This window comes from Salvelinus namaycush, chromosome 29, assembly GCF_016432855.1.
Source record: "Salvelinus namaycush isolate Seneca chromosome 29, SaNama_1.0, whole genome shotgun sequence".
Classification (NCBI taxonomy): Eukaryota; Metazoa; Chordata; class Actinopteri; order Salmoniformes; family Salmonidae; genus Salvelinus; species Salvelinus namaycush.
Genome location: NC_052335.1, coordinates 28,989,968 through 29,007,055, shown reverse-complemented (window position 1 = coordinate 29,007,055; position 17,088 = coordinate 28,989,968). Strand labels below are relative to the sequence as shown.

The following is a 17,088-nucleotide window of genomic DNA, read 5'->3' as shown; positions in this document are numbered from 1 at the left end:
GGTTTAAGGGTTGCCTGGTATGGCTCTTAATTAGAGGCAGGTGTTTGGCGTTCCTCTAATTGAGAGTCATATTTAGGTAGGTTGTTTCACAGTGTTCGTTGTGGGTGGTTGTCTCCTGTGTCAGTGTTTGTCGCACCATACGGGACTGACTTGTTTTTGTACATCGTCATTTTTGTGTAGTCTATTTTTCCCTGTTCGTGCGTTCTTCGTGTTTAATGTAAGTTCGTCGTCGTCCAGGTCTGTCTACTCCGTTTGTTGTTTTGTTAGTTATAGTGAAGTTCGTGTTTGTTCGTCTTGTCTTTAAATAAATTATGTGTTCACAACCCGCTGCGCCTTGGTTCCATCACTACTCCTCCTTTTCGGTTGAAGAGGAGGAGAACAACCATTACAGAACCACCCACCAATCCAGAATCAAGCAGCGGTGTAATCAGAGGAAGGGACAGCGCAAGAAGGAGGAATGGACTTGGGACGATGTTTTGGATGGTAAAGGTTGCTACACATGGGAGGAGATCCTGGCTGGAAGGGATCGCCTCCCATGGGAACAGCTGGAGGCACTGAGGAGAGCAGAGGCAACCGGAGAAGGGAACCGGCGTTATGAGGGGACGCTTCTTGCACGGAAGCCCGAAAAGCCCGTGAGTACTACCCAAAAATTTCTTGGGGGGGGGCTAAGAGGTAGTGGGCCAAGGGCAGGTAGGAGACCTGCGCCCACTTCCCAGGCTAACCATGGAGAGCGGGAGTACGGGCAGACACCGTGTTACGCAGTAGAGCGCACGGTGTCTCCTGTACGTGTGCATAGCCCAGTGCGGGTTATTCCACCTCCCCGCACTGGTAGGGCTAGATGGAGCATTGAGCCAAGCGCCATGAAGCCGGCTCTACATATCTGGCCACCAGTACGTCTCCTTGGGCCGGCTTACATGGCACCAGCCTTACGCATGGTGTCCCCGGTTCGCCTACATAGCCCGGTGCGGGTTATTCCACCTCCCCGCACTGGTCGGGCGACGGGGAGCATTCAGCCAGGTAAGGTTGGGCAGGCTCAGTGCTCAAGGGAGCCAATACGCCTGCACGGTCCGGTATTTCCGGCGCTACCTCCCCGCCCCAGCCCAGTACCACCAGTGCCTACACCACGCACCAGGCTTCCAGTGCGTTTCCAGAGCCCTGTTCCTCCTCCACGCACTCTCTCTATGGTGCGTGTCTCCAGCCCGGTGCCTCCAGTTCCGGCACCACGCACTAAGCCACCTGTGCGTCTCCAGAGCCCTGTACACACTGTTCCTTCTCCCCGTACTCGTCCTGAGGTGCGTGCACTCAGCCCGGTGCCACCAGTGCCGGTACCACGCACCAGGCATATAGTACGTTTTGAGAGTCCAGTGTGCCCTGTCCCTGCTCCCCGCACTAGGCTTGAAGTGCGTGTCTCCAGTCCGGTGCCTCCAGTTCCGGCACCACGCACCAGGCCTACAGTGCGTCTCAGCCGGCCAGAGTCTGCCGTCTGCCCAACGGCGCCTGAACTGTCCGTCTGCCAAGCGCCGCATGAACTGCCCGTCTGCCATGAGCCTACAGAGCCTTCCGCCAGACAGGATCAGTCTGAGCCATCCGTCTCCGCAGCGCCATCTGAGCCATCCGTCTCCGCAGCGCCATCTGAGCCATCCGTCTCCGCAGCGCCATCTGAGCCATCCGTCTCCCCAGCGCCGTCTGAGCCATCCGTCTCCCCAGCGCCGTCTGAGCCATCCGTCTCCCCAGCGCCGTCTGAGCCATCCGTCTCCCCAGCGCCGTCTGAGCCATCCGTCTGTCCCGAGCCATTAGAGCCGCCCGTCTGTCCCGAGCCGTCAGAGCCGTTAGTCAGTCAGGAGCCGCTAGAGCCATTCGTCAGTCAGGATCTGCCAGAGCCGCCAACCAGACAGGATCTGCCAGAGCCGCCAACCAGACAGGATCTGCCAGGGCCGCCAACCAGACAGGATCTGCCAGAGCCGCCAACCAGACAGGATCTGCCAGAGCTGCCAACCAGACAGGATCTGCCAGAGCCGCCAACCAGACAGGATCTGCCAGAGCCGTCAGTGAGCCATGAGCGTCCAGAGCCGTCAGCCAGCCATGAGCGTCCAGAGCCGTCAGCCAGCCATGAGCGTCCAGAGCCGTCAGCCAGCCATGAGCGTCCAGAGCCGTCAGCCAGCCATGAGCGTCCAGAGCCGTCAGCCAGCCATGAGCGTCCAGAGCCGTCAGCCAGTCATGAGCTGTCCCTCAGCCCAGAGCGGCTATTTGTCCAGAACTGCCCCTCAGTCCAGAGCTGTCTCTCTGTCCGGAGCTGCCTTTCAGTCCGGAGTTGCCCCTCTATCCTGAGCTACCCCTCTGTCCTGAGCTATCCCTCTGTCCTGAGCTATCCCTCTGTCCTGAGCTATCCCTCTGTCCTGAGCTATCCCTCTGTCCTGAGCTATCCCTCTATCCCGGTGCTGCCCCTTGTCTCGATGTTAAGTGGGTGTAATATGAGGGTGGTCATTTGTAGGGGGAGATGTAAGCTGGGATTGACTATGGTGGGGTGGGGACCTCGCCCTGAGCCTGAGCCACCACCGTGGTCAGATGCCCACCCAGACCCTCCCCTAGACTTTGTGCTGGTGCGCCCGGAGTTCGCACCTTAAGGGGGGGGTTATGTCACGTTCCTGACCTATTTCTGTTAGTTTGTTGTATGTGTTAGTTGGTCAGGACGTGAGTTTGGGTGGGCATTCTATGTTTTCTGTTTCTATGTTGGTTTAAGGGTTGCCTGGTATGGCTCTTAATTAGAGGCAGGTGTTTGGCGTTCCTCTAATTGAGAGTCATATTTAGGTAGGTTGTTTCACAGTGTTCGTTGTGGGTGGTTGTCTCCTGTGTCAGTGTTTGTCGCACCATACGGGACTGTTCGGTTTGTTTTTGTACATCGTCATTTTGTGTAGTCTATTTTCCCTGTTCGTGCGTTCTTCGTGTTTATGTAAGTTCGTCGTCCAGGTCTGTCTACTCCGTTTGTTGTTTTGTTAGTTATAGTGAAGTTCGTGTTTTTTCGTCTTGTCTTTAAATAAATTATGTGTTCACAACCCGCTGCGCCTTGGTTCCATCACTACTCCTCCTTTTCGGATGAAAAGGAGGAGATCAACCGTTACAAATACACTGTCTGTTATCAGTGAGCTGAGTCATATGGATGGAGTTAAAAAGCCTTTGACATGGTAAAGCCTTTGACATGGTATACACAAAAACATTGTTGCAGTTGCAACAGCACTAGCCCATAAAAATGCACGTTTACATACTGTACGGGGCGGGGTGACAGGTAGCCTAGTGGTTAGAGCGTTGGACTTGTTACCAAAAGTTTGCAAGATCAAATCCCAGAGCTGACAAGGTAAAAATCTGCTGTTCTGCCCACTGTTCCTAGGCCGTCATTGTAAATAATAATTTGTTTTTAAAACTTACTTGCCTAGTTAAATAAAGGTAAAATAAAGAAATTGGCATGCTGCAAAATCTCTGCCAATTTAAAAAAAAAATACATAGCCACTGCTGTAGAGTTTTCCAGCTATGTGATTGTGACCACTCATACACACACACAGTCCCCCCCTCTCCCCACAAACACCAGCAAACAAACACACAGGGGCAACAAAGGGACATACATATTGACAGGCTGTGTAGATAACACTGACCTCTCTCAAAGCTCTGTGGATAAAAGAATCAACAGGGATGGATGAATATCAGATCATCTGATCTGGGCTTTGACACCAGAGGGCTCAAACTCCAAAGCAACGCCGACAGTGGAAGACTGGCAGGGGGCTGAATGCTGACTCTCTCGCTCTTTTTACCCCATCCTTTCCGTCTCTTTTCCTCCCTTCCTCTCTCCTTATATCTCTGCCCTTCTGTCTTTCTCGCTCTCTGTCTCTCACTCCTTCCCTCCCCCTCTATTGCTATTGCTCCCTCCTTCCCCTTATCTCTCTCCCTCCCCCTCTCTCCTCTCTTCTCGAGCTGTCTGTCAGATAACACATGGGATTCTTTGTGCCCATAGAGATAAACTAGAAAAGGAGAGTAGCAGAGTTGTGCCGAGGCTGAGACGACTCCCTGCTGTTCACCCCGGCCTTCTGCCTGACCCTCCTCTGACAGATCCATTTACACTGACAGCTCCAAGGAGCTATGCCCTCAATAGCTTCAGTTAAATTGGAGTTTGGAAGTGGATGATTTCAATAGTTCATATGATATGGCAGAGGCAGGAGGGAAATATCTAAACGGGATCCTTGGGACGTCCCAACTCTGACGCCACCCCATTGAAGTTAAAATGTAAAATAGTTAAGGTAAGGGTTAAGGTAAGGGTTTGGTAAGGGATATAGTTAAGGTTAGGGTTAGGGTAAGGGTAGGGTTTGTTTTTTGTTTTTTGAAAAGTGCTGTTGGGTTTACTGCTAACTAACCTTTATCGTGTCTAATTTCATTTTATACATGATTAACCATAACCCTACCCTTACCCATGTAAAGAATGATCTGTATTCAGAAATTATTCAGCTAGCATTCAGAATCAAACCAGAATTCCCTGAAATCAATATGCTCAGTCTCTGAATCACAAATGAAAACGATAAATCACATATTTGTTTTAGTTCAGAAACAATGTCTGTCTTCCAATTGAAAGTAACTGTTCAATTCAGATCATTCCAAAACCAGCAAGAAATCACAAATAAGCAAACATCCAAATAATCCAGCTGTGAGAAATGAAACAAGTATTGATTTGACCTCTTCACTTGATAGTCTTCATAATAATCCAAAGGAATGAAAAGTCCACAAGAAAACCCCCCAAACATATAAGTAGGCCTTTTTTAAACTATACTGTAAATGCTTTTTTAAACTATACTGTAAACGCTTTTTTAAACTACACTGTAAATCCCAAGGCTTTTAAAACTACACAGTTGACCCCAAGGCTTTAAAAAAATACACTGTAAACCCCAAGGCTTTTTAAACTATACTGTAAACCACAAGGCTTTTTAAACTATACTGTAAACCCCAAGTCTTTTTAAACTATACTGTAAACCCCAAGTCTTTTTTTAACTACACTGTACACTCCAAGCTTTTTTAAACTATACAGTAAACCCCAAGTCTTTTTTAACTATGCTGTAAACCCCAAGTCTTTTTTTTTTACTACACTGTAAACTCCAAGCTTTTTAAAATTATACAGTAAACCCCAATGCTTTTTTAAAACTACACTGTAAATCCCAATGCTTTCTTAAACTACACCATTGGCCCCAAGGCTTTAAAAAAAATACACTGTAAACCCCAAGCTTTTTTAAACTATAAAGTAAATCCCAAGGCTTTTTAAACTACACTGTGAACCCCAAGTCAAGTTTAACTCAAATGCAGTGTGCTCTACCGCTGGTAGATTTTTGGAATTGCTTTGAATATCTGTGTTTTTGCATGTACATTGAGTGATTGATTGATTTATCTTATGCTACACAAAGATAAAATAAAATCAATTTTAAACATAACTAATCCAGTAATTTAATTAGATTTTATGCACCCGTTACTGAAATGGTTGTTCCAGTTTAAATGGCGTAGGTAGTCTCCTCACACTGTTCGTAACCCTTGCAGTCATTATGAAAACAGGTTGCGGGTGAATAGAAACTGTTGAATATCTTAACTCTGGCTGGATTCCAATAGGAATTACACATCATTTTGGAAGCCAGTATAATGTAACTTGCAGGTAGGGTTGCAAAATTCTGGTAAATTTCCCTGATTGTCTAGAAATCCCTATTGGAAATAAGTTTGCAACCCAACTTGCAAGCCTGATGTGGCCTGTAAACCATGAGTTTCATGGCCACTGTATTGGGTTAAAGCTAGGCCTCAAAATAAGGCCGTATGAGATCTTTAATGTATTGTCATAAAGAGTGTAACTATAATGATAACATTCGCCTAGGAACTCTTGGTGAAGGTCACAGGACTGAAAACAAATACAGTCATGGGTGGTAACTCTACAAGTCACTCAGAAAGGCAAGGCACACTTGGAAATTATATTGGAGGCGTGGCTTAGTGGGGGGGTGACTCAAAATGTTTATGCTGACACAACTCAAATCTGGACCCCCTACAGCACAGGTGTCAAACTAATTTCACAGAGGGCAGAGTGTCTGTTGGTTTTCGCTCCGCCCTCCATACTGGATTGAGGAATTAAGGTCACTAATTAGTAAGGAACTCCGCTCACCGGGTTTTCTAGGTCTTAATTGAAAGGAAATAACAAAAACCTGTAGACACTAGGCCCTCCATCGAAAGAGTTTGACAAACTTGCCCTGCAAGATCACAGTGACTCTATTGGTTTGATTAATGACTACAAAATCACTTTAAGAAGTAACTGTGCTCAGAAATAGTAAGTGCAATGGGTTTCCTCAGAAGTTTTGAGTAATGACAGCACATTGGCGTTTACACTGTATAAACAGTTTCCTAGTTACAAAACTCTCTGACTACAACCTGTAGACAAGATGGCTTCCTTCCACTCAAACCAGGAAGTGAATATGGGTGTGGCTATGGAGTGCCTGGGTTGGAACTCACAACGTATACTCATAACAAGTAACCATAACACCTTCCGACTGGGCACAGACGTCATTTCAACATCTAGTTTTGATTTAGTTTTGGTTGAGTTGTCAACTAATGTCAATTCAACGTAAAATCAACAAACATTTTAACCATGTCATTGTATTTAAGTTAAAAGTTGGGTGAAAAGAAATAAGATATTCCCTTACGTTGATGACTTTTTGAAAATCCAATCAGTTTTCCACATCGATTCAACGTCATTACATATAATTTTTGTTGTTGAAATGACATGGAAATTCAATCAGTTTTTGCCCAGTGGGTTGTTGGTTACAACGTCTACTTCAGCCCTAAAAAGATACGCACCACAAATCTGGAAATCACATGGTGCTTCTCTCTTCCATTCAGTTTAGATTGAGCCGTACAGCTGGATTGAGAAACTATAATTTTGGAGTGTCATGTTGTCACTTTAAATATCAAGATGAAATCAGACACAATCATCCTGATTTGGTCCCACAATCAGACAAGATCATATTTGCAATAGCACATAATTTACCTCTGTTGTGTATCTCCCCATCTAGGAGGATACATGGACAAAGTATTACTCAGAGAGGGAACATGATATCGTGCCCACATTGCATCTACTTAGTGTGTCTTTTTGGAGTGGAGCTGACTGACACTGTAGCCCGTGTGCCATCTGCAGCAGCGCCCGCTCTGCCCTCGCTCTCCAGGGAGTGGGCACAGCTATCAGGAGCCATTAGTCTCCACGGTTACAGGCTGACCGGCCAAAGAGAGTCTCTCTCATTGGATGCGACACCGACTGGGCTATTCTAAAGGCTGTCGTTGGCTGGATATTCTTCATTTTCTAGTCTCTACTCTCTCTTATACTGAGAGATAGTCCTCCCAGAGATATGCAGAGGGAAGTGGATGATTCAGCCGCTCTTTTTTTCCTTCTTGTTTACTCATGTTACACATTTGCAGCTAAGAGCTGAATTGCAGTTAACTGTATACAGTACATAGCCCGTGCAGTCCTACAATTTATTTGAATAATCCAGGTTGCCCACAAATACATGTGGCTGGAAGCACAAGAATACAGTACATTCATTTTGATGCAGTGTATTTGACGATGTCATTTTCTCATGTCCCTCTCGCTTAAATAGATGTATGATTCAGGGAATGTAATGGAATCATTTGCTGATGGAATAAGTATGTCATTATGTTTCTTGAGGGATGCTTCAAGATGTCATAATGTTCCAGCTACATCATAATACCAAGGGAACCCATCAATTATTGGCTTTATGAAGTATAAATATTCGGACATCATAATGGCCTCGATGAAGTAGGCCTACAGGCACTTGCAGACTAAAGCGACAGGCGTGGTGGCCCATTAATTTTCAATGAAGCAAATTCTATCCAGAAGGAGCGGTTGGAGGTGCTCGGGCCCTTGGAAGCTGCTCAGCCGAGGCGAGAAAATAGGATTCTGCTCTATTTTCTGAAGCGGTGCCATCTTTGTTGAGCAGGACCAGCTAACTTGCCACTCTAGCAAATCATTGTTTTCTAATCTATTTTTGGGTTTATGATTTGTGTTGCATGTAAATACTTTTTTATGCATGCTTATGATGTTATAGCGATTCACTTTTCGCACATCGATAATGTTTGTTTATTCAGTTGCTATGGTCACCGTCGACTGTCGCCCTTGTGTGTGAAGGCACTAGCCACTTTGACTAGAGGGACTAGTGGGTAGTCAGCGAACATCCACAGCCCATAGCTCCGTGTCTGCACAGCTCTTAATAATGATCCGATGTCATAATGCCTCATATGATGTAATCATGCTCTGACATAACAATGCTCTTTATTTTTGATGTAACCTTTTACACAGGTTGTCTCATGGAGATTTAATCAAATCTCTTTTGCAAGAGAGACCTTTTGTCTCATGATGTAATAATGCTCTGACATCACAACTACCTCTGTGCAGACGGACGCAGCGCTGATGTTCGACGCGGTGCACGTTGTGGCTGTGGCGGTGCAGCAGTCGCAGCAGATCACCGTCAGCTCGCTGCAGTGCAACCGCCACAAACCCTGGCGCTTCGGTGCGCGCTTCATCAGCCTCATCAAAGAGGTACCGTAGTGCAAAATGTTTCATTGACATACAGTATATGATGAATTGAGTGACTATGACTTCATGCAATCAAGCCATACTGTGTGCTGTAGTAGCATATACAACGTAAAATATACGTTGTATATTATCTTTCATATATGCCGCCTAGTCTCTTCTATTCATTTGAATCCATGCCCTTTGAGACAGCTTTACCTGTAAAGCACTGTGTACACATATTATTCATTCTATTGCGCTGTAGCATTGTCAGCACATACTGTACATGTTTGGCATGACAATGAATAAACACTGAGAGGAGTTGGCTAAAGCACAAACCGACTGGACCATCCAGCTACCAGCAACATCCCTGTTTGACCCAACAAACCCTGAACTCTTGGACAGGAAACCAGGGGACAGTTCCATTTAAAATCAGTCAATTCAGGTGACACACTGGGCCTTTTCTAATCACTCCCTCGGTTGATGGTTTGAATGGAGCAGACCCCCCCACCCCCCCACAACTTCTGCTGAACACACCCCTTTTTCACCTTCAGTGGGTTATATATGCACCGTGTGAATCTGTGGCTGTGTTTACCTTTTTGTGTATGTGACGACATATCTGTGAGTGTAGATGCAGGTGCGTGTGTTACTATCCAGTGCCCTCCCTAATTATTGGGACAGTGAAGCTATTTTTCTTCTTTTGGCTCTATACTTCAACAGTTTAGATTTGAAATCAAACAACGACTATGAGGTTAAAGTGCCGACTGTCAGCTTTAACTTGAGGGGATTTTCATCCATATCGGGTGAACCTTTTAGAAATATCAGCACTTTACAGGGGAGAAGTCTGTTGAAACTCCTAACCCAATTTTGTTACACTCAAAAGAGGTGTGGAGAACATTACACAAGATATGTGGGATTTCACATCTTAAAGGATACTCATCATTGTGGCACAATCCTAGGCTACAGATAGGAGGGAAGTCTGGGTACTGGAAACAATGGCTAATGAAAGGAATTCATATTATAGGTGATCTGTACAATGAAGAGGATTCAATGTCGTACTCAGATTTGGTACAACAATATGATGTGGGAGACAAGGGACATTTCTGGAAATATGAGTATGAATGTTTGTTGACCGGATATCAACAAAATCCAGGAAATAACCCAATAGCGGAGTATTTAGAATTACCCAAATATAAAGCAGCATTTTTTTACTCAATATTTAATCATCTGCAGAGTAAAGACTGTAAAAACCTCAGAACAATATGGCAAACTGACCTTAAACTTCTTATGGCTGCAATCCCGTTAACGGGATCGATATGACAACAGCCAGTTAAAAGTGCAGGGCGCCAAATTCAAACAACAGAAATCTCATAATTAAAATTCCTCAAACATACAAGAATCTTATACCATTTTAAAGGTAATCTTGTTGTCAATCCCACCACAGTGTCCGATTTCAATGAGGCTTTACAGCGAAAGCACCACAAACGATTATGTTAGGTCACCGCCAAATCACAGAAAAACACAGCCATTTTTCCAGCCAAAGACAGGAGTCACAAAAAGCAGAAATAAAGATAAAATGAATCACTAACCTTTGATGATCTTCATCAGATGACACTCATAGGACTTCATGTTACACAATACATGTATGTTTTGTTCGGTAAAGTTCATATTTATATAAAAAAATCTCAGTCTACATTGGCGCGTTATGTTCAGTAGTTCCAAAAACATCCGGTGATTTTGCAGAGAGTCACATCAATTTCCAGAAATACTCATAATAAACGTTGATCAAGGATACAAGTGTTATACATGGAATTTTAGATCCACTTCTCCTTAATGCAACCGCTGTGTCAGATTTCAAAAAAGCTTTACGGAAAAAGCAAACCATGCAATAATCTGAGGTCGGTGCTCAGAGCCCAATCAAGACAAAAAGATATCCGCCATATTGTGCAGTCAACAGAAGTCAGAAATAACATTATAAATATTCACTTACCTTTGATGATCTTCATTAGAATGCACTCCCAGGACTCCCAGTTCCACAATAAATGTTTGATTTGTTCGATAATGTCCATCATTTATGTCCAAATAGCTACTTTTGTTACCGCGTTTGGTAAACAAATCAAAACTCACGAAGCGCGTTCACTAGTTGCAGACGAAATGTCAAAAAGTTCCGTTACAGTCCGTAGAAACATGTCAAACGATGTATAGAATCAATCTTTAGGATGTTTTTAACATAAATCTTCAATAATGTCCCAACCGGAGAATTCCTTTGTCTTCAGAAAAAGCAAATGGAACGGGAGCTACCTCTCATGTGAATGTGCGTGACCAGCTCCTGGCACTCTGCCAGACCTCTGACTCAATCCCCTCTCATTCAGCCCCCCTTTACAGTAGAAGCCTCAAACAAGTTTCTAAAGACGGTTGACATCTAGTGGAAGCCTTGGGAAGTGCAACATGACCAATATCCCACGGTATCTTCAATAGGGGCTGAGTTGAAAATCGACCAACCTCAGATTTCCCACTTCCTGGTTGGATTTTTTCTCAGGTTTTTGCCTGCCATATGAGTTCTGTTATACTTACAGACATCATTCAAACAGTTTTAGAAACTTCAGAGTGGTTTCTATCCAAATATACTAATAATATGCATATATTAGCAACTGAGACTGAGGAGCAGGCAGTTTACTCTGGGCACCTCTGGGCACCTTATTCATCCAAGCTACTCAATACTGCCCCCAGCCATAAGAAGTTAACCTTTACAGGATGGGTGTCCCTAAACCGGGACGGTTGTTGCTAATGTGCGCTAATGTGACAAGAATGACGTTTTATACAACAGCCAACTTTCCGGGACATCGACATGTCTTATATGGGCAGAAAGCTTAAATTGTTGTTAATCTAACTGTAGTGTCCAATTAACAGTAGCTATTACAGTGAAAAAATACCATGCTATTGTTTGAGGAGAGTGCACAACAACAAAAACTTTTATCACGGCAACTGGTTTGATACATTCACCTCTGAAGGTAAATAATGTACTTACATTCAGTAATCTTGCTCTGATTTGTCATCCTGAGGGTCCCAGAGATAAAATGTAGCATAGTTTTGTTTGATAAAATCAATTTTTATGTTCAAACGAAGGAATTGGGGTCTACAGTTTGACCCCACTGCTGTCTCTGGCTCCACACCCACCATCTAGATGTGTGAAAGTTAGTGTATATTCTAGTGATCCATCATGTTTGACATTCCTGGGAGTGTGTAAAATTACATTTACTTATTACCATAGCATTTTTGTATGTTCTCTGAAGTTACGTACTTGAAAATGTATCAATTGACCAATTCGACACATTTGGGCAAAGTCCTGGCAGACTTGATACAAAATATTGTGCAGTAATGTAATTCTTCACTGGATCAGTCTAAAACTTTGCACACACACTGCTGCCATCTGGTGGTCAAAATCTAAATTTCACCTAGACTCCTATCTGAAAATATTTGCATTTCAAAGATGATGGAACAAAAATAAAAAATAAAAACGCATGTTCTTTTGTTTGTATTATCTTTTTCCAGATCTAATGTGTTATATTCTCCTACATTAATTTCACATTTCCACAAACTTCAAAGTGTTTCCTTTCAAATGGTATCAAGAATATGCAAATTCTTGCTTCAGGTCCTGAGCTACAGGCAGTTCGATTTGGGTATGTCATTTTATGTGAAAATTTATAATAATCCTTTTTAAATGTAATGAGTACTTTTGGGTGTCAGGGAAAATGTATGGAGTAAAAAGTACATTATTTTATTTAGGAATGTAGTGAAGTGAAAGTAAAAGTAGTCAAAAATATAAATAGTAAAGTACAGTACAGATACCCCACAAAACTACTTAGGTAGTACTTTTTTACTTAAGTACTTAACACAAAATCCAAATTTGTTACATTAGTTAACTCTGTTCTAATGCCCAGGAGGCATATTCTGGGTGAAACTAGAATTGTTAACCCCAACCATTCCTTCAGATATTTCAAAACATCCTTCCAGAAAGGTAGCAATAATGTACATTCCCATACTGCCTGTTAAAATGTCCCAGTGTCTTTTTGGCATTTCCAACACAGAGAATTGTTGGTCAGACCCATCTTATGAAGCCTTGTTGGGGTCCAATAAAACCTATGTAGTATCTTATAGTGAGTAAGTTTCCCCCTGGCTTCCCTTATGTTCCTCCCTGAGCTGGAAATGATCTTCAAACAGGTATCATCCTCAATTTCACACTTAACCTCATAATCATTGTTTGATTTCAAATCCAAAGTGCTGGAGTACAGAGCCAAAAGAAGAAAACATTTTTACTGTCCCAATAATTACAGAGGGCACTGTGTGTGGTCTGTGTGTGTGTGTGTGTGTGTGTGTGTGTGTGTGTGTGTGTGTGTGTGTGTGTGTGTGTGTGTGTGTGTGTGTGTGTGTGTGTGTGTGTGTGTGTGTGTGTGTGTGTGTGTGTGTGTGTGTGGTCCTATCACGCATAAAGAGACAGAGAGACAGAGATAAGGAAGACATCTCTACCTGTCTCCATAACCATATCTCGGAGTGTGTCTATATCAAAGCCCCCTTACATCTCTCGAACGCCAGTCACTAAGGTCAGCCTTTCGCTTTGTAGACGAGCGCGCTGTCATTGTGTGTGCGGTGTTATTGTAGGTCATTTACAGAACGAACCATTGTACTTTCTTCCCTTTCTCCCTCTCTCCTCCCCTCTTCCCTCCCTCCCTCCTCTCCGCTCCATCTCTCATATCTCTCCCCATGCTGTCTCTCTGATCCTCCAATCACTTTGAAGTGAAACTTCAAGGACCACCAACCAACTTCACAGCGTAATGACCTCTTATACCTGTCAAACAAGCCTCCTCTCTGTTGTCTGTTGTTGTGAAATGCAGACAGTGTGGAGAGAGCCAGACGGAACGGCTAGCTAATTGAAATGGAAACATTGTGGGGCTTTGGTTTTGGATCGAAATACAATGAAAGAGCATGTAGGATTATGGGTAATTGAGGGATACAATTTGGACACTTTGGATTAGTTTTTTAGTTGAATTGGGTGGTGTGTGTGTGTGTGTGTGTGTGTGTGTGTGTGTGTGTGTGTGTGTGTGTGTGTGTGTGTGTGTGTGTGTGTGTGTGTGTGTGTGTGTGTGTGTGTGTGTGTGTGTGTGTGTGTGTGCACGTGTGCGCGTCTGTGTCTGTGTTTGTGTGTGTGTGCGTGCGTGCGTGTGTGCGTCTGTCTGTGCGTGTGCGCGCGTGCGTGTCTGTGTGTGTGCGTGTGCGTGGCTCTGTGTGTGTGTGTGCGTGCGTGCGTGTCTGTGTGTACGTGCGTGCGTGTGTGTGTGTGTGTGTGTGTGTGTGTGTGTGTGTGTGTGTGTGTGTGTGTGTGTGTGTCTCTATAGGCCCATTGGGATGGCTTGACTGGACGCATCCTCTTCAACAGAACCAACGGACTGAGGACAGACTTCGACCTGGACGTGATCAGTCTTAAGGAGGACGGACTGGAAAAGGTGTGTGTGTGTCTTTTCAACATTCCTTTGGATTTTCCTTCACTCTTTCCAAATACCTGTAGCTTACCTTTCTATGAGGTTATTAAGTTGTGTTTTAAACTTACCAAGATATCTTTGAAAACAAAAGAAAACAAAACTCTAACCAAACTTGTGGTACATTTGGGAAAAGCTCTATGATTCAGGGCTGTAGCCAATAGCAGTATCGGAAGGGGAGGAGCATTTTAAAGTCATTCTGCTGAAGTGAAACTAAAGAAGGTAGCACAGAAAAGGTTTCTCAGACTCTTTAGACCTACTAGTCTCTCTGAACTAACTATACATTCTCCAGACCTCTTTCACAAACAGAAAGAACAGAGACAGCAATCACAGACACACGCAGGTGAGAGGAGACAACTGACTAACTACCGTGTTCATGTCTTTACCTGTTTTATGACTCATTTAGGACGATTTCCAATCTCTATGGTGAAACCATTTATCAAGATTAACTTGTATCATAATGACATTTTTACAACTAGTTTTTAATTTACACTCAAATACACTTAATGAATTATCAACTACAAGAGCTGAGAGATTCAAGGAATTGCTCAATGGTTTCACTTTTGGTCTCTGTCTAGATATGGCGTTATGCAACAGTCTCCTGTCTGAAGAGAACTTCCTGTGCTCTATCTGTCTGGACGTGTTCACTGAGCCAGTGACCACTTCATGTGGACACAACTTCTGCATGGCCTGCATCAGAAAGTACTGGGACAGTGATGACCTGTGCCAATGTCCAATCTGTAGAAAGAAATTCGACAGGAGACCTGAGATTTGCATCAATGCTTTCATTTCTGAGATGGCTGCTCAGTTCAGGAAGTCAGTTCAACTGAGAGCTAGCCGCAGCCCAGACCAAAACTTTGTCGAGCTTGGGAGAGTGGCCTGTGACGTGTGCACTGGGACGAAGCTGAAGGCTCTGAAGTCATGCCTGGTCTGTCTGACTTCATACTGTGAGACTCACCTGCAGCCTCATCAGATAGCCCCAGCCCTGAAGAGACATGAGTTGATTGACCCAGTAAAGAGGCTGGAAGACAGGATGTGTAAGGAGCATAACAAACCTCTGGACCTGTTCTGTAGGACTGATCAGATGTGTGTTTGTGTCCAGTGCAAGAAAACAGACCACAAGACTCACTACACTGTCCCTCTAGAGGAAGAGTATGGAGAAAAGAAGGCTCAGCTGGGGCAGACAGAGGCAGAAGTGCAGCAGATGATCCACGAGCGACTGCAGAAGGTTCAGGAAATGAAACACTCAGTAGAGATCAGTAAGAGAGAAGCAGAGAGAGAGATAGCAGACAGCGTGCAGGTCTTCACTGCTCTGGTGCGCTCCATTGAGAGAAGCCAGGTTGAGCTCATTGAGGTAGTTGAGGAGAAGCAGAAAGCAACCGAGAGGCGGGCTGAAGGACTCATTATAGATCTGGAGCAGGAAATCACTGATCTACGTAGGAGACGCAGTGAGCTGAAGCAGCTGTCACACACTGAGGACCACCTCCACCTCCTTCAGAGCTCCCCATCCCTCTGCAGCCTTCCACCTAACAAGGACTGGTCTGAGATCAGTGTTCACCGCAGTCTGAGTGTGGAGACAGTGAGGAGAGCTGTGTCTCAGCTGCATGAGACAATCAGGAGTGAAGTGAAGAAGTTGTGTGATGCTGAGCTGAAGTGGATGCAGCAGTGGTCAGTGGATGTCACTCTGGACCCTGATACAGCCCACCCCTCTCTCATCCTCTCTGAGGACAGGAAACAAGTCAGATATGGAATTAGAGAACAGAATCTCCCTGACAACCCAAAGAGGTTTTCAAAGGGTGCCAGTGTCCTGAGAAAAGATGGCTTCTCTGGGAGATTATACTATGAGGTGCAAGTCAAGGAGAAGACTAAATGGGATTTAGGAGTGGCCAAAGAGTCCATCAACAGGAAGAATGACATTTTCCTGGGTCCTGAGAATGGCTACTGGACCATATGGCTGAGGAACGCAAATGAATATGCAGCTAATGATGACCGAGCTGTCAACTTCCTCCTGAGAGAGAAGCCCCAGAAGGTGGGGGTGTTTGTGGATTATGAGGAGGGTCAGGTCTCCTTTTACGATGTGGAGGCCAGGTGTCATATCTACTCTTTCACTGGCTACACCTTCACTGAGAGAATCTATCCATACTTCTGCCCCTGTCTTAATGATGGTGGTAAAAACTCTGCCCCTCTGATCATCACTCCTGTCAATCACACAGACTGAAGTTTTTGTAATGTATTTTATTTAAAAACATAATTATCACAACAAAATACATACACAGTACATATCATTAAATAAACGTTTCCTTTGTGTTTTTGTGTTTTTGACTTTTCACCCCAAAAATAGTAAAATAAGCTAAATGTAAATGGTATGTATTGTTCTACTGTCCTCCATTTTGGTATTTTCACCACTGTATACAATACTTTGACTGTTTGCTTACCAATGTACTTTTTGCCCTGGTTTCTTGAATAATTACATTACTCAATTTCCTGGTTTCTCGTCATCATTATTTCTGATTGGTTCATATTGTTCAAGTATAATGACATAATTGAGAATAATTTTCTTCTAATGACCATTTTGTTCTTAAGGAAAGGGGTGTTCTGTCTTAGGATGGCACAGTGCTGTGTACATAAATGACCATTAGGGATGAATGATATATCGGTGAACATATCGGAATTGGACGATATTAGCTAAAAATGCCAACATCGGATTCTGCCGATGTCTAGTTTAACGCCGATGGGCAAAACCGATGTCAAAGCTGACATGCATATCTATATAATGTAGGTACATGATGTAATGACACCACGTAAAATGTTGTGCTACACGTGCAACACAGCATCCCTAACCTAGCCCACAATGTCTGCTGTGTGGATCGAGCAGTCAACAAGTCGAGCAGTCATTTGAAAGAATAAGAAAATTTCAACGAGACAACTCAAAAGGTGAAATCCATTTAAGCCAAGATAATGGAATTT

The 17,088-nt window shown here is 44.0% G+C and overlaps 2 protein-coding genes across 2 annotated transcripts in view; both read left to right on the top strand.

The window, feature by feature from the left end:
- The window catches only part of LOC120024238 (glutamate receptor ionotropic, kainate 2-like), a 163,350-nt gene that overhangs the window by 91,273 nt on the left and 54,989 nt on the right, over positions 1–17,088 (top strand). The window contains exons 8-9 of the mRNA XM_038968432.1: positions 8,471–8,614; positions 13,981–14,088. Coding sequence (XP_038824360.1) covers positions 8,471–8,614; positions 13,981–14,088 — 252 coding nt within the window. The remainder of the gene's footprint in view (positions 1–8,470; positions 8,615–13,980; positions 14,089–17,088) is intronic.
- Positions 14,702–16,339, top strand: LOC120024286 (E3 ubiquitin-protein ligase TRIM39-like). Its single transcript, XM_038968486.1, has one exon. The coding sequence runs from the start codon at positions 14,702–14,704 to the stop codon at positions 16,337–16,339; it is 1,638 nt and encodes a 545-aa protein (XP_038824414.1).